General features: G+C 35.8%; 1 protein-coding gene and 2 long non-coding RNA genes across 3 annotated transcripts; all 3 read right to left on the bottom strand.

Annotated features, from left to right (window-relative positions):
- Window positions 1–1,021: 1,021 nt before the first annotated feature.
- On the bottom strand, window positions 1,022–2,729 carry LOC117316666. Its single transcript, XR_004529963.1, has 3 exons — window positions 2,689–2,729; window positions 1,800–1,848; window positions 1,022–1,055 (listed from the first exon to the last, which is right to left on the bottom strand). It is a non-coding gene; the product is annotated as an uncharacterized LOC117316666 (long non-coding RNA).
- Window positions 2,730–5,155: 2,426 nt separating this feature from the next.
- On the bottom strand, window positions 5,156–7,183 carry LOC117316780. The gene is made up of 3 exons (XR_004530001.1): window positions 7,137–7,183; window positions 6,353–6,390; window positions 5,156–5,190 (listed from the first exon to the last, which is right to left on the bottom strand). It is a non-coding gene; the product is annotated as an uncharacterized LOC117316780 (long non-coding RNA).
- A 3,099-nt stretch (window positions 7,184–10,282) lies between these two features.
- Window positions 10,283–16,782, bottom strand: LOC117316360. Its single transcript, XM_033870902.1, has 3 exons — window positions 16,613–16,782; window positions 11,554–11,638; window positions 10,283–10,359 (listed from the first exon to the last, which is right to left on the bottom strand). The coding sequence occupies exons 1-3, from the start codon at window positions 16,760–16,762 to the stop codon at window positions 10,283–10,285; spliced, it is 312 nt and encodes a 103-aa protein (XP_033726793.1). The 5' UTR covers window positions 16,763–16,782.
- Window positions 16,783–17,907: the final 1,125 nt, after the last annotated feature.

Below are 17,907 nucleotides of genomic sequence, written 5' to 3'. Positions count from 1 at the left end.
AGGATCATGTTAAAACATCACCAGTAGCGATAGAAGCAGTGATGATCGATGATCGATCAAATTGACCAATCTGATATTTTACTGGTAAAAAGATAGTAAATACAAACTAGCAGATACTCCGCTACTGTTTTACCTGGACTTTCAGCGTTTGTCCGAAGGCTGCTGTACATCTCAACAACCACCTACAAATGAGAACAAATAATCTTAAGTTGGATGGAACAAGAGAGGAAGACATGGTTTAACATATAAGTTGGTCACTTTTATATGAGTACCTCTAATAGGAAATGGAAATACATTATTGTATTACATGTATCTATTTTTAACTCGGGTCTTTAGCTACGTTGGTTGAGCATAAGACTAAGGAGTTGAGGTTTCCAGGGCCCAGTTGTTCAAAACGTGATAAGCTTAATCACTTGATTTGTGAAAGTCTCATTTCTCCTTTACTTCAAAATCTGTGTATGTATATCCTTTGAATAGGCACGTAGGAAGAGACTGATGTGTGCTATAGTTTTATAAACTTTTGTCAAATTAGTTTTAGCAGAAACGATTTAATCAGGATTTAAAAATTGTTGTTTAAACTGTGATTAGCCTAATCACCTTTTGAACAACTGGGCCCAGGTCGATCCCTAGCGGAGACATTAAACAAAATCTAGTACCGGGGTATGAAATCTGTCAGTAAGAAATCATGTTTAGGTTAAGTGATTTTCTTTTAATTATTCTACTGGTATATCTGGAGTTATCTCCCTTCTGCAGCATCAATATCAAATAAATTCATGTGAAATTGTTAACAGTTTGGATGGATGATTGCAAGGAAGGGGCTGCGGTGGCTGAGTGGTTAAAGTGTCATGACAAGTTATCACTAGCCCTCCACCTCTAGGTCGCAAGTTTGAAACCCAAATTTAATGGGATGTTAAATAAAATAAACCAAACCAAACCTGAGCAGGACAATTGAATAGCTCACCATCTGATGATAGTGGGCTAAAAATCAACACTTAAACTTGACCCTGTATAGCATACCTCTTCCAGGTCTCCAGCTTGTTGGTAGACAGGTGAAGCTGTAAAAAATGATAATTTATCACAAATGTATCCAGTCTTACTGATGTATTCAAGTGCCTTTATTTACGACTAGAGCAATTATGATACTTTAAATGAGGCATTTATAGTCAGAGTACATTGTATAAAGCCTGATTCAGAGATTCATTGCATTTCTTATATTTTCACTGCAAAATCTTATATTTTCACTGCAAAACTTATATTTTCACTGCAAAATCTTATATTTTCACTGCAAAACTTATATTTTCACTGCAAAATCTTATATTTTCACTACAAAATCTGATATTTTCACTGCTCATATTGCTGCAGTGAAAATATAAGTTTTATTAGTTTGATAAATTTCTATATTTCACTGGCAAAAATGCAATAAAAATCTATTTGATATAGAGATATAACTCTGAAGTTTCAATCTATTAATTTTTTAAGAGGATTTCAAACATTTTAAAGATGAAGTCCCTTGCATTTTAAAAGCATGGGAATCACCAGGCAGGGTATCTCCAGAGGTTGATGTTACCTGCTTTATTTTCTTCTCAAAGATTTGATAATATTTTTAAAGAGATGCAGCAGAAATAAAAACATTCTTTATTCCATCACTTAAAATTAAATCAGAAGTTATGATCATGTTAAAACATCACCAGTAGCGATAGAAGCAGTGATGATCGATGATCGATCAAATTGACCAATCTGATATTTTACTGGTAAAAAGATAGTAAATACAAACTAGAGATACTCCGCTACTGTTTTACCTGGACTTCCAGCTTTTGTCCGAAGGCTGCTGTTCATCTCAACAACCACCTACAAATGAGAACAAATAATCTTAAGTTGGATGGAACAAGAGAGGAAGACATGGTTTAACATATAAGTTGGTCACTTTTATATGAGTACCTCTAATAGGAAATGGAAATACATTATTGTATTACATGTATCTATTTTTAACTCGGGTCTTTAGCTACGTTGGTTGAGCATAAGACTAAGGAGTTGAGGTTTCCAGGGCCCAGTTGTTCAAAACGTGATAAGCTTAATCACTTGATTTGTGAAAGTCTCATTTCTCCTTTACTTCAAAATCTGTGTATGTATATCCTTTGAATAGGCACGTAGGAAGAGACTGATGTGTGCTATAGTTTTATAAACTTTTGTCAAATTAGTTTTAGCAGAAACGATTTAATCAGGATTTAAAAATTGTTGTTTAAACTGTGATTAGCCTAATCACATTTTGAACAACTGGGCCCAGGTCGATCCCTAGCGGAGACATTAAACAAAATCTAGTACCGGGGTATGAAATCTGTCAGTAAGAAATCATGTTTAGGTTAAGTGATTTTCTTTTAATTATTCTACTGGTATATCTGGAGTTATCTCCCTTCTGCAGCATCAATATAAAATAAATTCATGTGAAATTGTTAACAGTTTGGATGGATGATTGCAAGGAAGGGGCTGCGGTGGCTGAGTGGTTAAAGTGTCATGACAAGTTATCACTAGCCCTCCACCTCTAGGTCGCAAGTTTGAAACCCAAATTTAATGGGATGTTAAATAAAATAAAATAAACCAAACCAAACCTGCGCAGGACAATTGAATAGCTCACCATCTGATGACAGTGAGCTAAAAATCAACACTTAAACTTGACCCTGTATAGCATACCTCTTCCAGGTCTCCAGCTTGTTGGTAGACAGGTGAAGCTGTAAAAAATAATAATTTATCACAAATGTATCCAGTCTTACTGATGTATTCAAGTGCCTTTATTTACGACTAGAGCAATTATGATACTTTAAATGAGACATTTATAGTCAGAGTACATTGTATAAAGCCTGATTCAGAGATTCATTGCATTTCTTATATTTTCACTGCAAAATCTTATATTTTCACTGCAAAACTTATATTTTCACTGCAAAATCTTATATTTTCACTGCAAAACTTATATTTTCACTGCAAAATCTTATATTTTCACTACAAAATCTTATATTTTCACTGCTCATATTGCTGCAGTGAAAATATAAGTTTTATTAGTTTGATAAATTTCTATATTTCACTGGCAAAAATGCAATAAAAATCTATTTGATAGAGATATAACTCTGAAGTTTCAATCTATTAATTTTTTAAGAGGATTTCAAACATTTTAAAGATGAAGTCCCTTGCATTTTAAAAGCATGGGAATCACCAGGCAGGGTAACTCCAGAGGTTGATGTTACCTGCTTTATTTTCTTCTCAAAGATTTGATAATATTTTTAAAGAGATGCAGCAGAAATAAAAACATTCTTTATTCCATCACTTAAAATTAAATCAGAAGTTATGATCATGTTAAAACATCACCAGTAGCGATAGAAGCAGTGATGATCGATGATCGATCAAATTGACCAATCTGATATTTTACTGGTAAAAAGATAGTAAATACAAACTAGCAGATACTCCGCTACTGTTTTACCTGGACTTTCAGCGTTTGTCCGAAGGCTGCTGTACATCTCAACAACACCTACAAATGAGAACAAATAATCTTAAGTTGGATGGAACAAGAGAGGAAGACATGGTTTAACATATAAGTTGGTCACTTTTATATTTAGTACCTCTAATAGGAAATGGAAATACATTATTGTATTACATGTATCTATTTTTAACTCGGGTCTTTAGCTACGTTGGTTGAGCATAAGACTAAGGAGTTGAGGTTTCCAGGGCCCAGTTGTTCAAAACGTGATAAGCTTAATCACTTGATTTGTGAAAGTCTCATTTCTCCTTTACTTCAAAATCTGTGTATGTATATCCTTTGAACAGGCACGTAGGAAGAGACTGATGTGTGCTATAGTTTTATAAACTTTTGTCAAATTAGTTTTAGCAGAAACGATTTAATCAGGATTTAAAAATTGTTGTTTAAACTGTGATTAGCCTAATCACATTTTGAACAACTGGGCCCAGGTCGATCCCTAGCGGAGACATTAAACAAAATCTAGTACCGGGGTATGAAATCTGTCAGTAAGAAATCATGTTTAGGTTAAGTGATTTTCTTTTAATTATTCTACTGGTATATCTGGAGTTATCTCCCTTCTGCAGCATCAATATAAAATAAATTCATGTGAAATTGTTAACAGTTTGGATGGATGATTGCAAGGAAGGGGCTGCGGTGGCTGAGTGGTTAAGGTTTCATGACAAGTTATCACTAGCCCTCCACCTCTAGGTCGCAAGTTTGAAACCCAAATTTAATGGGATGTTAAATAAAATAAAATAAACCAAACCAAACCTGAGCAGGACAATTGAATAGCTCACCATCTGATGATAGTGGGCTAAAAATCAACACTTAAACTTGACCCTGTATAGCATACCTCTTCCAGGTCTCCAGCTTGTTGGTAGACAGGTGAAGCTGTAAAAAATGATAATTTATCACAAATGTATCCAGTCTTACTGATGTATTCAAGTGCCTTTATTTACGACTAGAGCAATTATGATACTTTAAATGAGACATTTATAGTCAGAGTACATTGTATAAAGCCTGATTCAGAGATTCATTGCATTTCTTATATTTTCACTGCAAAATCTTATATTTTCACTGCAAAACTTATATTTTCACTGCAAAATCTTATATTTTCACTGCAAAACTTATATTTTCACTGCAAAATCTTATATTTTCACTACAAAATCTGATATTTTCACTGCTCATATTGCTGCAGTGAAAATATAAGTTTTATTAGTTTGATAAATTTCTATATTTCACTGGCAAAAATGCAATAAAAATCTATTTGATATAGAGATATAACTCTGAAGTTTCAATCTATTAATTTTTTAAGAGGATTTCAAACATTTTAAAGATGAAGTCCCTTGCATTTTAAAAGCATGGGAATCACCAGGCAGGGTAACTCCAGAGGTTGATGTTACCTGCTTTATTTTCTTCTCAAAGATTTGATAATATTTTTAAAGAGATGCAGCAGAAATAAAAACATTCTTTATTCCATCACTTAAAATTAAATCAGAAGTTATGATCATGTTAAAACATCACCAGTAGCGATAGAAGCAGTGATGATCGATGATCGATCAAATTGACCAATCTGATATTTTACTGGTAAAAAGATAGTAAATAAAAGGTAGCAGATACTCCGCTACTGTTTTACCTGGACTTTCAGCGTTTGTCCGAAGGCTGCTGTTCATCTCAACAACCACCTACAAATGAGAACAAATAATCTTAAGTTGGATGGAACAAGAGAGGAAGACATGGTTTAACATATAAGGTTGGTCACTTTTATTTTTAGTACCTCTAATAGGAAATGGAAATACATTATTGTATTACATGTATCTATTTTTAACTCGGGTCTTTAGCTACGTTGGTTGAGCATAAGACTAAGGAGTAGAGGTTTCCAGGGCCCAGTTGTTCAAAAGGTGTTTAGCTAAATCACTTGATTAGTGAAAATCTCATTTCTCCTTTACTTCCAAATCTGTGTTGTATATTCCTTAAGATAGAAAAGACTGATGAGTGCTATAGTTTTATAAACTTTTGTCAAATTAGTTTTAGCAGAAACGATTTAATCAGGATTTTAAAATTGTCATTTAAACTGTGATTAGCCTAATCACCTTTGGAACATCTGGGCCCAGGTCAATCCCTAGCGAAGATATTAAACATAATCCGGTACCGAGGTATGAACTCTGCCAGTAAGAAATAATGGTTAGGTTAAGTGATTTTTTACAATAATTCAACAGGTATATCCGGAGTTATCTCCCTTCTGCAGCATCAATTTACAATAAATTTCCTTTTGAAATAGGCATAAAATTAATAAAGTGTTTATCTTTACTTAAATTGACTGAACTGGCTCTATTTCATGCTTTGTACTGCTGATTCTACATCTATTTTATGCAAGCGTGTTTGTGGCTGAGGTAGCTATATGTGCCAAAATATATCACAGCACTTCAACACACAGAAAAGATCATAGCATATCCTAACTTTTATAATTTGTTATCTTGCTTTAGTTTCAAAATTGTTTCCTATATTGTTATGAAATTGTTAACAGTTTGGAAGGACGATCGCAGGGTAGGCGCTGCGGTGGCCGAGTGTCACGACAATTTATCATGAGCCCTCCACCTCTAGGTCGCAAGTTTGAAACCCACGTGGGGCAGTTGCCAGGTACTGACTGTAGGCCGGTGGTTTTACTTCCTATACTCGAGCTTTCCTCCACCTCCAAATCCTGGCATGTCCTTAAATGACCCTGGCTTTTAATGGGATGTTAAATAAAATAAACCAAACCAAACCAGTGCAGGACAATTGAATAGCTCACCATCTGATGATAGTGGGCTAAAAATCAACACTTAAACTTGACCCTGTATAGCATACCTCTTCCAGGTCTCCAGCTTGTTGGTAGACAGGTGAAGCTGTAAAAAAATGATAATTTATCACAAATGTATCCAGTCTTACTGATGTATTCAAGTGCCTTTATTTACGACTAGAGCAATTATGATACTTTAAATGAGGCATTTATAGTCAGAGTACATTGTATAAAGCCTGATTCAGAGATTCATTGCATTTCTTATATTTTCACTGCAAAATCTTATATTTTCACTGCAAAACTTATATTTTCACTGCAAAATCTTATATTTTCACTGCAAAACTTATATTTTCACTGCAAAATCTTATATTTTCACTACAAAATCTTATATTTTCACTGCTCATATTGCTGCAGTGAAAATATGAGTTTTATTAGTTTGATAAATTTCTATATTTCACTGGCAAAAATGCAATAAAAATCTATTTGATATAGAGATATAACTCTGAAGTTTCAATCTATTAATTTTTTAAGAGGATTTCAAACATTTTAAAGATGAAGTCCCTTGCATTTTAAAAGCATGGGAATCACCAGGCAGGGTAACTCCAGAGGTTGATGTTACCTGCTTTATTTTCTTCTCAAAGATTTGATAATATTTTTAAAGAGATGCAGCAGAAATAAAAACATTCTTTATTCCATCACTTAAAATTAAATCAGAAGTTATGATCATGTTAAAACATCACCAGTAGCGATATAAGCAGTGATGATCGATGATCGATCAAATTGACCAATCTGATATTTTACTGGTAAAAAGATAGTAAATAAAAGGTAGCAGATACTCCGCTACTGTTTTACCTGGACTTTCAGCTTTTGTCCGAAGGCTGCTGTTCACCTCAACAACCTACAAATGAGAACAAGTAATCTTAAGTTGGATGGAACAAGAGCGGAAGACATGGTTTAACATATAGGTTGGTCACTTTTATATGGGTACCTCTAATAGGAAATGGAAATACATTATTGTATTACATGTATCTATTTTTAACTCGGGTCTTTAGCTACGTTGGTTGAGCATAAGACTAAGGAGTAGAGGTTTCCAGGGCCCAGTTGTTCAAAAGGTGTTTAGCTTAGTGAAAATCTCATTTCTCCTTTACTTCCAAATCCGTGTTGTATATTCCTTAAGATAGAAAAGACTGATGAGTGCTATAGTTTTAAAATCTATTGTCAAATTTGTTTTAGCAAAAACGATTTAATCAGGATTTTAAAATTGTCATTTAAACTGTGATTAGCCTAATCACCTTTGGAACATCTGGGCCCAGGTCAATCCCTAGCGAAGATATTAAACATAATCCGGTACCGAGGTATGAACTCTGCCAGTAAGAAATAATGGTTAGGTTAAGTGATTTTTTACAATAATTCAACAGGTATATCCGGAGTTATCTCCCTTCTGCAGCATCAATTTACAATAAATTTCCTTTTGAAATAGGCATAAAATTAATAAAGTGTTTATCTTTACTTAAATTGACTGAACTGGCTCTATTTCATGCTTTGTACTGCTGATTCTACATCTATTTTATGCAAGCGTGTTTGTGGCTGAGGTAGCTATATGTGCCAAAATATATCACAGCACTTCAACACACAGAAAAGATCATAGCATATCCTAACTTTTATAATTTGTTATCTTGCTTTAGTTTCAAAATTGTTTCCTATATTGTTATGAAATTGTTAACAGTTTGGAAGGACGATCGCAGGGTAGGCGCTGCGGTGGCCGAGTGTCACGACAATTTATCATGAGCCCTCCACCTCTAGGTCGCAAGTTTGAAACCCACGTGGGACAGTTGCCAGGTACTGACTGTAGGCCGGTGGTTTTACTTCCTATACTCGAGCTTTCCTCCACCTCCAAATCCTGGCATGTCCTTAAATGACCCTGGCTTTTAATGGGATGTTAAATAAAATAAACCAAACCAAACCAGTGCAGGACAATTGAATAGCTCACCATCTGATGATAGTAAGCTAAAAATCAACACTTAAACTTGACCCTGTATAGCATACCTCTTCCAGGTCTCCAGCTTGTTGGTAGACAGGTGAAGCTGTAAAAAATGATAATTTATCACAAATGTATCCAGTCTTACTGATGTATTCAAGTGCCTTTATTTACGACTAGAGCAATTATGATACTTTAAATGAGGCATTTATAGTCAGAGTACATTGCATAAAGCCTGATTCAGAGATTCATTGCATTTCTTATATTTTCACTGCAAAATCTTATATTTTCACTGCAAAACTTATATTTTCACTGCAAAATCTTATATTTTCACTGCAAAACTTATATTTTCACTGCAAAATCTTATATTTTCACTACAAAATCTTATATTTTCACTGCTCATATTGCTGCAGTGAAAACATATGTTTGATTAGTTTGATAAATTTCTATATTTCACTGGCAAAAATGCAATAAAAAATCTATTTGATAGAGATATAACTCTGAAGTTTCAATCTATTAATTTTTTAAGAGGATTTCAAACATTTTAAAGATGAAGTCCCTTGCATTTTAAAAGCATGGGAATCACCAGGCAGGGTAACTCCAGAGGTTGATGTTACCTGCTTTATTTTCTTCTCAAAGATTTGATAATATTTTTAAAGAGATGCAGCAGAAATAAAAACATTCTTTATTCCATCACTTAAAATTAAATCAGAAGTTATGATCATGTTAAAACATCACCAGTAGCGATAGAAGCAGTGATGATCGATGATCGATCAAATTGACCAATCTGATATTTTACTGGTAAAAAGATAGTAAATAAAAGGTAGCAGATACTCCGCTACTGTTTTACCTGGACTTTCAGCTTTTGTCCGAAGGCTGCTGTTCACCTCAACAACCTACAAATGAGAACAAGTAATCTTAAGTTGGATGGAACAAGAGAGGACGACATGGTTTAACATATAGGTTGGTCACTTTTGTATTTTTAGTACCTCTAATAGGAAATGGAAATACATTATTGTATTACATGTATCTATTTTTAACTCGGGTCTTTAGCTACGTTGGTTGAGCATAAGACTAAGGAGTAGAGGTTTCCAGGGCCCAGTTGTTCAAAAAGTGATTAGCTTAATCAGTTGATTAGTGAAAATCTCATTTCTCCTTTACTTCCAAATCCGTGTTGTATATTCCTTAAGATAGAAAAGACTGATGAGTGCTATAGTTTTAAAATCTATTGTCAAATTTGTTTTAGCAAAAACGATTTAATCAGGATTTTAAAATTGTCATTTAAACTGTGATTAGCCTAATCACCTTTGGAACATCTGGGCCCAGGTCAATCCCTAGCGAAGATATTAAACATAATCCGGTACCGAGGTATGAACTCTGCCAGTAAGAAATAATGGTTAGGTTAAGTGATTTTTTACAATAATTCAACAGGTATATCCGGAGTTATCTCCCTTCTGCAGCATCAATTTACAATAAATTTCCTTTTGAAATAGGCATAAAATTAATAAAGTGTTTATCTTTACTTAAATTGACTGAACTGGCTCTATTTCATGCTTTGTACTGCTGATTCTACATCTATTTTATGCAAGCGTGTTTGTGGCTGAGGTAGCTATATGTGCCAAAATATATCACAGCACTTCAACACACAGAAAAGATCATAGCATATCCTAACTTTTATAATTTGTTATCTTGCTTTAGTTTCAAAATTGTTTCCTATATTGTTATGAAATTGTTAACAGTTTGGAAGGACGATCGCAGGGTAGGCGCTGCGGTGGCCGAGTGTCACGACAATTTATCATGAGCCCTCCACCTCTAGGTCGAAAGTTTGAAACCCACGTGGGACAGTTGCCAGGTACTGACTGTAGGCCGGTGGTTTTACTTCCTATACTCGAGCTTTCCTCCACCTCCAAATCCTGGCATGTCCTTAAATGACCCTGGCTTTTAATGGGATGTTAAATAAAATAAACCAAACCAAACCAGTGCAGGACAATTGAATAGCTCACCATCTGATGATAGTAAGCTAAAAATCAACACTTAAACTTGACCCTGTATAGCATACCTCTTCCAGGTCTCCAGCTTGTTGGTAGACAGGTGAAGCTGTAAAAAATGATAATTTATCACAAATGTATCCAGTCTTACTGATGTATTCAAGTGCCTTTATTTACGACTAGAGCAATTATGATACTTTAAATGAGGCATTTATAGTCAGAGTACATTGTATAAAGCCTGATTCAGAGATTCATTGCAAACTCAGAAAAGAAATTTAAGGGCAAAAAATGTTTCTGTCAGATGGACAAATATAATGATTAAATTCTCTCAAAAGTATAGGCATTATATAAGCATACACGTTCAATACAAATACATGTATCACATACATTTTTTTATTTATGACATTTTCTTTCTAGTTTTGCATATCCAACACTCTAACAGCTCCATGATTGAGAATATGAAGAACAGGACCAACAACACAACAACAACAACTGCCCCCCCCCCCCCCCCCCCCCTGATTACCCAGGGAAAACCCATGTGGTTTGGCAGATGACCATTTGCATGTCTGATTGGAGAAACGACCGGTTTAACTAGGTGAAAGGTGGTGTTTGTTACCAACACACTACCTGACCATCCTAACGTCAAAATAAATAATGGTCCTTAATAAAGTCAGATACATCAATATGATTATGTAATGTGCAGAATACTTAATATCAAGCAAGAAAATTCAACAAATCACAGTCATCCGTCAGATGTGAAATTATACGTGAGGAAAGCAGTTAATGAATTCGGGTTGATATTAATTCTACACACCGATTATTTGACAGACTATCAACTTAATGGATGATGTGAATCAATTCAGGTATATTAATCTTAGTAAGTAGTAAGTTTAATACAACTGATCCTCCAGATAGGATGAACCTATCTGCCCCAAGTAAGAAGTTCCACTGAAAAGATGAGCAGCAGATCGGGCAAAGAAATACCTTTTTGATGTAGGTCAAAGGTCAAAATGTAGATTAGAATTACCTACTTTTGGTACATGACACACTGCCACACTTAAGTTTGAGGGGGGTGTCTATGAGAACCAGTGTGTGTGTGTGTGTGTGTTCGGGAGGGGGAGGTCTATTGTACCAGTGCATGTGGGGTGGGGTATGTCTATGGTAACCAGTGGGGGGATGTTTATAGAAACCAACCAGTGTGTGTGTGGGGGGGGGGGGGGGTCTATGGGAACCAGTGTGTGTGTGTGGGGGGGGGGGGGTCTATTGGAACCAGTGGGAGACTATCTGTTAATCATTAACTTACCTGTGGCACCAGCATGAAATCCACCATTTGATGGATCTTGAGTTTCTCGAGTTTCCCAAGAAGGATGAATAGGTATTCCTAAGTCCTTTCAAAATATAGAAAAAAATAAAGAGGTAAAGCTTATTCAAATTGCTGGGCCAAATCTTGATAGCAGTAAAACTTGTTAAGAACATATTCCATGGGACCAGAGAAAATATTTAAGCATTGAACTGTTACCAGATACTAGTGTACAGTCGCTATGAATATAATTCGGGTGACAGATAAATAGAATGTCGCCCATTTATCTGTCACTCAAAATTTATTCCTATTGACTGAATAGGTTTATTCGTATAGGTTTTTTTAGTGACTGAAGCAAACATACGTTTGAATTTCCTACGTATAGTCAGTAAGTGCAAACCCAAAAACAGCCAAATTTTCAAGACGATATACATGTACATTGTAGTTCCTCATGTCAGTGTTAACGACATGCTCATAAAATAGTTTTTATACAAATTTAACCTTATCATATATTTCACATAAGTATGTAGATATAAAATTGTTAGCAATTGTATAATTTTTTATTATTTGAATTTAATGCATTGATATACTGTATGTGATGAGACAATGAGTGGGTATTACACCAGACAGACTTGATATACTGTATGTGATGAGACATTGAGTGGGTATTACACCAGACAGACTTGATATACTGTACGTGATGAGACATTGAGTGGGTATTACACCAGACAGACTTGATATACTGTATGTGATGAGACATTGAGTGGGTATTACACCAGACAGACTTGATATACTGTATGTGATGAGACATTGAGTGGGTATTACACCAGACTTGATATACTGTATGTGATGAGACATTGAGTGGGTATTACACCAGACTTGATATACTGTACGTAATGAGACATTGAGTGGGTATTACACCAGAGAGACTTGATATACTGTATGTAATGAGACATTGAGTGGGTATTACACCAGACTTGATATACTGTATGTGATGAGACATTGAGTGGGTATTACCCCAGACAGACTTGATATACTGTATGTGATGAGACATTGAGTGGGTATTACACCAGACTTGATACACTGTATGTGATGAGACATTGAGTGGGTATTACACCAGACAGACTTGATACACTGTATGTGATGAGACATTGAGTGGGTATTACACCAGACTTGATATACTGTACGTGATGAGACATTGAGTGGGTATTACACCAGACTTGATACACTGTATGTGATGAGACATTGAGTGGGTATTACACCAGACAGACTTGATATACTGTACGTGATGAGACATTGAGTGGGTATTACACTAGACAGACTTGATATACTGTATGTGATGAGACATTGAGTGGGTATTACACCAGACTTGATATACTGTATGTGATGAGACATTGAGTGGGTATTACACCAGACAGACGTGATATACTGTACGTGATGAGACATTGAGTGGGTATTACACCAGACAGACTTGATATACTGTATGTGATGAGACATTGAGTGGGTATTACACCAAACAGACTTGATATCCTGTACGTGATGAGACATTGAGTGGGTATTACACCAGACTTGATATACTGTATGTGATGAGACATTGAGTGGGTATTACCACAGACAGACTTGATATACTGTATGTGATGAGACATTGAGTGGGTATTACACCAGACTTGATATACTGTATGTGATGAGACATTGAGTGGGTATTACACCAGACAGACTTGATATACTGTATGTGATGAGACATTGAGTGGGTATTACACCAGACTTGATACACTGTATGTGATGAGACATTGAGTGGGTATTACACCAGACAGACTTGACACACTGTATGTGATGAGACATTGAGTGGGTATTCCACCAGACTTGATATACTGTAGGTGATGAGACATTGAGTGGGTATTACACCAGACTTGATATACTGTACGTGATGAGACATTGAGTGGGTATTACACCAGACAGACTTGATATACTGTATGTGATGAGACATTGAGTGGGTATTACACCAGACTTGATATACTGTACGTGATGAGACATTGAGTGGGTATTACACCAGACAGACTTGATATACTGTACGTGATGAGACATTGAGTGGGTATAACACCAGACAGACTTGATATACTGTATGTGATGAGACATTGAGTGGGTATTACACCAGACTTGATACACTGTATGTGATGAGACATTGAGTGGGTATTACACCAGACTTGATATACTGTACGTGATGAGACATTGAGTGGGTATTACACCAGACTTGATACACTGTATGTGATGAGACATTGAGTGGGTATTACACCAGACAGACTTGATATACTGTACGTGATGAGACATTGAGTGGGTATTACACTAGACAGACTTGATATACTGTATGTGATGAGACATTGAGTGGGTATTACACCAGACTTGATATACTGTATGTGATGAGACATTGAGTGGGTATTACACCAGACTTGATATACTGTACGTGATGAGACATTGAGTGGGTATTACACCAGACTTGATATACTGTACGTGATGAGACATTGAGTGGGTATTACACCAGACAGACTTGATATACTGTATGTGATGAGACATTGAGTGGGTATTACACCAGACTTGATATACTGTACGTGATGAGACATTGAGTGGGTATTACACCAGACAGACTTGATATACTGTATGTGATGAGACATTGAGTGGGTATTACACCAGACTTGATATACTGTACGTGATGAGACATTGAGTGGGTATTACACCAGACAGACTTGATATACTGTACGTGATGAGACATTGAGTGGGTATTACACCAGACAGACTTGATATACTTTACGTGATGAGACATTGAGTGGGTATTACACCAGACTTGATATACTGTACGTGATGAGACATTGAGTGGGTATTACACCAGACTTGATACACTGTATGTGATGAGACATTGAGTGGGTATTACACCACACTTGATATACTGTACGTGATGAGACATTGAGTGGGTATTACACCAGACAGACTTGATATACTGTATGTGATGAGACATTGAGTGTGTATTACTCCAGACAGACTTGATATACTGTATGTGATGAGACATTGAGTGGGTATTACACCAGACAGACTTGATATACTGTACGTGATGAGACATTGAGTGGATATTACACCAGACAGACTTGATATACTGTATGTGATGAGACAATGAGTGGGTATTACACCAGACTTGATATACTGTACGTGATGAGACATTGAGTGGGTATTACACCAGACAGACTTGATATACTGTATGTGATGAGACATTGAGTGGGTATTACACCAGACTTGAAACACTGTATGTGATGAGACATTGAGTGGGTATTACACCAGACTTGATATACTGTACGTGATGAGACATTGAGTGGGTATTACACCAGACAGACTTGATATACTGTACGTGATGAGACATTGAGTGGGTATTACACCAGACAGACGTGATATACTGTACGTGATGAGACATTGAGTGGGTGTAACACCAGACAGACTTGATATACTGTACGTGATGAGAAATTGAGTGGGTATTACACCAGACTTGATACACTGTATGTGATGAGACATTGAGTGGGTATTACACCAGACTTGCTATACTGTACGTGATGAGACATTGAGCGGGTATTACACCAGACTTGATATACTGTACGTGATGAGACATTGAGTGGGTATTACACCAGACAGACTTGATATACTGTATGTAATGAGACATTGAGTGGGTATTACACCAGACTTGATATACTGTATGTGATGAGACATTGAGTGGGTATTACCCCAGACAGACTTGATATACTGTATGTGATGAGACATTGAGTGGGTATTACACCAGACTTGATATACTGTACGTGATGAGACATTGAGTGGGTATTACACCAGACAGACTTGATATACTGTATGTGATGAGACATTGAGTGGGTATTACACCAGACTTGATATACTGTACGTGATGAGACATTGAGTGGGTATTACACCAGACAGACTTGATATACTGTACGTGATGAGACATTGAGTGGGTATTACACCAGACAGACTTGATATACTGTACGTGATGTGACATTGAGTGGGTATTACACCAGACAGACTTGATATACTGTACGTGATGAGACATTGAGTGGGTATTACACCAGACAGACTTGATATACTGTACGTGATGAGACATTGAGTGGGTATTACACCAGACAGACGTGATATACTGTACGTGATGAGACATTGAGTGGGTGTAACACCAGACAGACTTGATATACTGTACGTGATGAGAAATTGAGTGGGTATTACACCAGACTTGATACACTGTATGTGATGAGACATTGAGTGGGTATTACACCAGACTTGCTATACTGTACGTGATGAGACATTGAGCGTTATTACACCAGACTTGATATACTGTACGTGATGAGACATTGAGTGGGTAATTTAAAACGATGTGGCTACTGTTTGTTCTATCTATATCTCCTATGTAGGCCATTTCCTCCCTTATATTAAAGCCACAGCTTCGACCACTATTAGGAGAATCATTGTGGTTGAATTCCATTACACAAAAGAGACCAGCCTCATGATATGTTAAAAAAATACTCAAGAAGTAAAAGAGGTATTTTTCATCAAAATCACTGTGTGTACAATTCTGGTGTGGTATTAAAAAGTGGAAAGCTTGATTTAAAGTCGACGTTTTTCATTTTGTGACTTAGGTATAGGTAGCATGCTTTTATCATCCCAATCAAGTAATTAATCTTATATAACTAAAGGTAAGGTTTTGAATACATTATACCATTTTCCTGTTAACTAACCATGGATGTACCCAAAAAACCAAGCTGGGAACATAATTGTACCCATGATTCAACAGGAAAACACTTTGTGAGTACAATAGATTTCTTATAGGCCAGTAATATTTGCTCTAGTCAAACTCTACACAACAATTCTAGATTAAACTAGCTTTAAACCCTAACTGGAGGGTGGATCAGTGGCCTGTACATCACATGGCTCTGATATTGTCATCAAATACTGGTAATGGTGATCATGATGTGTCCTGTAAAAACATGATCCAAAGTTTGGTTCTAAGAAGGAAGCGTCCACATACCCCATATTTCAGTAGGCAATTAAACATGGCCTGTGCTCTGGGCCCCTTTGCCATCTGATCTGCTACTTTCATCAGAGCTAAAACATAAAACTCACACCAATTAAAAGATTTGTTCTTCTTCTGAAGTTGAACACACTTTCTCTCTTGCATAAAAGGACATACATGTAACTGTTGATAGGTTTTTTTACAAAATCAAATTAATTATTCAATGGAATGAAACCTTATTGTTCTTCTTTTTTTGGTAACTTCTTTTTTCCTTTTCGATGATTTTTTTTTCAACAATGCATTTACAAGATCTAGACATGTACAATATCACGCAGGACGCCACAGTATGACATAAGTATGTCCTTTGGACCAGGTGAGCTAAATAGGGGTAAAAATCCAAAATCCTTTCAAGGGGCACATCTCCATATTGTATTGGTCATTCCCATAAAATTTTGTAAAAGTCTGGTTGAAAACTTAGAAAATGCATAGCTGGGCAAAGTTCGTCTATGTGGCTAGCGTGACATGTACAAAGCCATGTTCTATGATGGAACGCTATGTGACCAATAGCCAAGACATTTGTAGACGCATGTGGGCCAACCATTAGATGTTTCTTACTAATGGTCCTAACACCATACGAACACAAAATACTGTCTATGGTGTGTTGCAAAGAAATCATCCGCTACAGAATCTTTTATAAGCCTTATTACATTAGTATCAGATACAGAATCTTTTATAAGCCTTGTTACATTAGTATGAGATACAGAATCTTTTATAAGCCTTGTTACATAAGTATCAGATACAGAATCTTTTATAAGCCTTATTACATTAGTATCCCCTACAGAATCTTTTATAAGCCTTATTACATAAGTATCAGATACAGAATCTTTTATAAGCCTTGTTACATAAGTATCAGATACAGAATCTTTTATAAGCCTTATTACATAAGTATCAGATACAGAATCTTTTATAAGCCTTGTAACATTAGTATCCGCTACAGAATCTTTTATAAGCTTTGTTACATTAGTATCCGCTACAGAATCTTTTATAAGCCTTGTTACATTAGTATCAGATACAGAATCTTTTATAAGCCTTATTACATTAGTATCCGCTACAGAATCTTTTATAAGCCTTGTTACATTAGTATCAGATACAGAATCTTTTGTAAGCCTTGTTACATTAGTATGAGATACAGAATCTTTTATAAGCCTTGTTACATTAGTATCCCCTACAGAATCTTTTATAAGCCTTGTTACATAAGTATCCGCTACAGAATCTTTTATAAGCCTTGTTACATTAGTATCCGCTACAGA

The sequence above is a fragment of the Pecten maximus genome, chromosome 18 (assembly GCF_902652985.1).
Source record: "Pecten maximus chromosome 18, xPecMax1.1, whole genome shotgun sequence".
Classification (NCBI taxonomy): Eukaryota; Metazoa; Mollusca; class Bivalvia; order Pectinida; family Pectinidae; genus Pecten; species Pecten maximus.
Note: the sequence above shows the minus strand (reverse complement) of the source record. Positions and strands in the feature narration are given on the sequence as shown.

What these genes read in the sequence shown, in the direction of transcription:
- LOC117316360 (XM_033870902.1), bottom strand. Translation starts at nt 16,762, where the DNA reads ATGCAAGAGAGAAAGTGTGTTCAACTTCAGAAGAAGAACAAATCTTTT. An exon ending in ATTGCCTACTGAAATATGGG is followed by an intron (nt 11,639 to 16,612) that starts GTATGTGGACGC and finishes ATATTTTGAAAG; the next exon opens with GACTTAGGAATACCTATTCA. An exon ending in ATTTCATGCTGGTGCCACAG is followed by an intron (nt 10,360 to 11,553) that starts GTAAGTTAATGA and finishes CATTTTTTACAG; the next exon opens with CTTCACCTGTCTACCAACAA.